The sequence below is a fragment of the Lathyrus oleraceus genome, chromosome 3 (genome assembly GCF_024323335.1).
Source record: "Lathyrus oleraceus cultivar Zhongwan6 chromosome 3, CAAS_Psat_ZW6_1.0, whole genome shotgun sequence".
Taxonomy (NCBI): Eukaryota; Viridiplantae; Streptophyta; class Magnoliopsida; order Fabales; family Fabaceae; genus Lathyrus; species Lathyrus oleraceus.
This window is the reverse complement of record NC_066581.1, coordinates 150,554,758-150,558,771: the sequence shown is the minus strand read 5'-3', so window position 1 is coordinate 150,558,771 and position 4,014 is coordinate 150,554,758. Positions and strand designations below refer to the sequence as shown.

The window sequence follows — 4,014 nt, the reverse complement described above, 5'->3', positions numbered from 1 at the left end:
AGTTGTGGTGGCCAATATATCTCCGAGCAGTTGCCTGGGTTTCAACGATGATGAATTGCCGCCTGAAGGTAGAAACCATAACAAAGCACTCCATATCTCAATTGAATGTATGGACATAGTCCTATCCAGAGTATTGGTGGATACCGGGTCTTCATTAAATGTTCTACCTAAGACCTTGCTTTCCAAGCTGACCATTGAAGGATTGGTGATGAAACCTAGCTCGCTCATCGTGAGAGCATTTGATGGATCAAGGCGAATAGTGATAAGAGAGGTCGATCTCCCCATGAAGATAGGGCCTCACATCTTCTTCATCACCTTCTACGTGATGGACATTTACCCCGCTTACAGCTGTCTCCTGGGACGCCCATGGATACATTTGGCTGGCGTTGTAACCTTAACCCTCCACCAGAGACTAAAGTTCATGATCGGAAGTAAACGGGTAGTGGTGGAAGGGGAAGAAGATATAGTGGTGAGCCATCTAGCATCATTCAGGTATGTCGATGTTGGAGGAGAGATCCACAAGACTCCTTTCCAAGTCTTCAAACTAGTGAACATGGAAATGACACCACCAGTGAAAGCTGCTCCAGGCACAAAACTTTCTATGGCTTCATGGAAAGATGCAAAGACTATAATTCAGGCTGGCCACCCCACATGCTGGGGTATAATGCTTGATTTTCCAGTAAACAAAGACAAATCTGGGTTGGGATTCCACTCTCACGAAACGACTCAAAAGTTGAGTGTTGCTAGTACGAATAAAGGGCCGATTCCCGTGATACCCGATACTTTTACTAATGCGGAGCATCTCGGAGACAACTCAATCTGTATGATGGAGGAAGAAAGCAGTCTGCTAGAAGAAGCATGCTTCGTGTACCAGAAGGCCAAAGGAAAAACACTCAACAACTAGACTGTCGTGGATATACTGAAAGTCACCTTCATTGAAGAGTAATTTTCCTTGTTTTGCTTTGAAAGCTCTACACCCTGCCCAAGGCGTAAAGTAAACTTGTAGGGCCTCCCATATTTTTAAACAAAGTTTATCAATGAATAAAATAAACATCTTTGCATTCAATTTGTGCTCCCTGTCGTTCATTTATTTTATTTGTCAAAAAAAAGTATGGCAATGTTTTTCATTTATCATCTTTTCCATCCCACCGTCCTAAAATAAAGCATGAATCATGCAGATCCACGTCGAGTTCCATTGATAATCAAACTGCTATAGCCCAATATGACTTTGATAATCCAATTTACCAAGCTGATGAAGACGGCGAGAAAGATTGTGAACTCCCTGAAGAGCTGTCCAGGCTCTTACAGTAGGAATCGAGAGTCATCCAACCCCACCAAGAGGCAGTGGAGATTGTGAACCTCGGGTCAGAAGAGGAAAAGAAAGAAGTCAAGGTAGGCGCAACCCTGAATGACGAGGTGAAAAATAAGTTGATCGAACTCTTGAGAGAGTATATCTATGTGTTTGCCTGGTCATATCAAGATGTGCTAGGACTGGATACGGATATCATGGTGCATCGATTACCGCTCAAAGAAGAATGCTCTCCGGTGAAGTAGAAATTAAGGAGGACTCGTCCCGACATGACCATCAAGATTAAAGAAGAAGTCCAGAAGCAATTGGATGCAGGTTTTCTCGTAGTGGCAAATTATCCTCAATGGGTAGCAAACATTGTACTTGTACCAAAGAAAGATGGTAAAGTACATATGTGTGTTGATTACCGAGACATGAATAGGGCAAACCCTAAAGATGACTTCCCTCTACCTCACATTGATGTGTTGGTGGACAATACGACCCAATTCTCGGTATTTTCCTTCATGGATGGGTTCTCCGGATACAATCAAATAAAAATGGCGCCCGAAGACATGGATAAAACCACGTTCATCACCCCTTGGGGCACGTTCTGCTACAAGGTGATGCCGTTCGGCTTGAAGAACGCTGGTGCGGCATATCAACGTGCGATGGTCACTCTCTTTCATGATATGATTCACAAAGAGATTAAAGTATATGTTGATGACATGATTTCAAAATCCCAAACTAAGGAAGAGCATCTGGTTCATCTCGATAAATTGTTTGCACGGTTAAGGAAGTTCAGACTGAGGCTAAATCCCAATAATTGCACATTTGGAGTAAGATCTGGCAAGTTGCTATGTTTTATCGTGAGCCAACGAGGCATTGAAGTCGATCCCGACAAAGTCAAAGCAATATAGAATATGCCAACACCGAGAAATGAGAAAGAGGTTCATGGATTCCTGGGGCGATTGAACTACATAGCTAGATTCATATCTCACCTCACGGCCACATGCGAGCCGATATTCAAATTACTCCATAAAGATCAAGCAATCGAGTGGAACGATAAATGCCAGAATGCATTTGAAAAGATAAAAGAATACTTTCAAGAACCATCGATCTTGATGCCACCTGTGCCAGGCAGACCTCTTATCATGTACCTCACAATTCTTGAGGGATCTATGGGGTGTGTTCTCGGAAAACATGATGAGACAGGTAGAAAAGAGCACGCGATCTACTACCTGAGTAAAAAGTTCACAGAGTGCGAAAGCAGGTACTCATTACTCGAGAAAATGTGTTGTGCATTGGCATGGGCTGCCAAACGCTTGAGACAGTATATGATGATGCATACGACTCTCTTGATTTCCAAAATGGACCCTATCAAGTACATACTCGATAATCCTGCTCTCATAGGAAGAGTTGCTCGGTGGCAGATGGCATTAACAGAGTATGACATCCAATACGTCACACAAAAAGCCATCAAAGGTAGTGTGTTGTCTGACTACCTGGCCCATCAACCCATGGAAGACTATCAACCCATGCGCTTTGACTTTTCGGACGAAGACATCATGTTTGTCAGAGATTGGGGTGTTCTAGAAACAGAGAGTGGGCCCGAACCAGGATCACGATTAACAGTCGTGTTCGATGGTGCCTCTAATGCTCAAGGAAATGGAATAGGGGAAATCATCACCTACCTAACTAGATTTCATCTCCCTTTCACTGCAAGATTATGTTTCGATTGCACCAACAATATGGCAGAGTACGAAGCATGCATCTTTGGTTTAGAAGCGGTTGTTGACTTAAAGATCAAGATCTTGGAAGTCTACGGAGATTCTGCGTTGGTAATCAGCCAAATCATAGGGGATTGGGAATTTCGCGATCCCAAGTTGGTCCCCTATAAAGAACATTCCTCGAAGCTAATCCCGTATTTTGATGAAGTTACATTCCGTCATATTCCCCGAGCAAAAAATCAGTTGACAAATGCTTTGGATACCTTGGCTTCTATGTTAAAGGTCAAATGGAAGAATGAAGCACCTTCTTTCCACATTGACTACTTGGATGAACCAGCGTACTATTTGGCGGCTGAAGAAGAATCAAACGGTCACCACTGGTTCCATGATATCAAAAAGTATCTGGAAAAGCAAGAGTATCCAGAGGATGCATACATTAAGGATAAGAAGTACCTTCAAAAACTTTCAGATAAGTTCTTCTTAAGCGGAGATGTGTTGTACAAGAGAAATTACGACTCGGTCCTGCTCAGATGTGTGGATAGACATGAAGCAGACTGAATCATAATGGAAATACACGAAGGATCCTTCGGGACGCATGCCAATGGGCACACCATGGTTAAAAAGATCTTGAGAGAAGGTTATTATTGGATGACTATGGAGATTGACTGCCATCGTCACGTCTAGACATGCCATTAATGCCAGATTTACGCAGACAAGATCCATGTGCCACCGGTTCCGCTCAATGTCTTGACACCACCATGGCCGTTCGCCATGTGGGGCATCAGTGTAATCCGGCGCATTGAGCCAACTTCCCCAAACGGGAATCTCTTCATCCTTGTAGCCATCGACTACTTCACCAAATGGGTGGAGGTAGTCTTGTATGCAAATGTCACAAAGCAAGTGGTGGCTCGCTTCTTGAAGAAGGAAATCATATGTCGGTATGGAATCCCAAATAAAATCATCACAGACAACGGGTCTAGCCTCAACAACAAGATGATG

At 43.4% G+C, this 4,014-nt stretch overlaps 1 protein-coding gene across 1 annotated transcript; it reads left to right on the top strand.

Moving 5' to 3' along the window:
* The first annotated feature begins 2,805 nt into the window (after positions 1-2,805).
* LOC127130138 (uncharacterized) lies at positions 2,806-3,573 on the top strand. Its single transcript, XM_051059202.1, has one exon. It carries the CDS (start codon positions 2,806-2,808, stop codon positions 3,571-3,573), a length of 768 nt encoding a protein of 255 aa, XP_050915159.1.
* Positions 3,574-4,014: the final 441 nt, after the last annotated feature.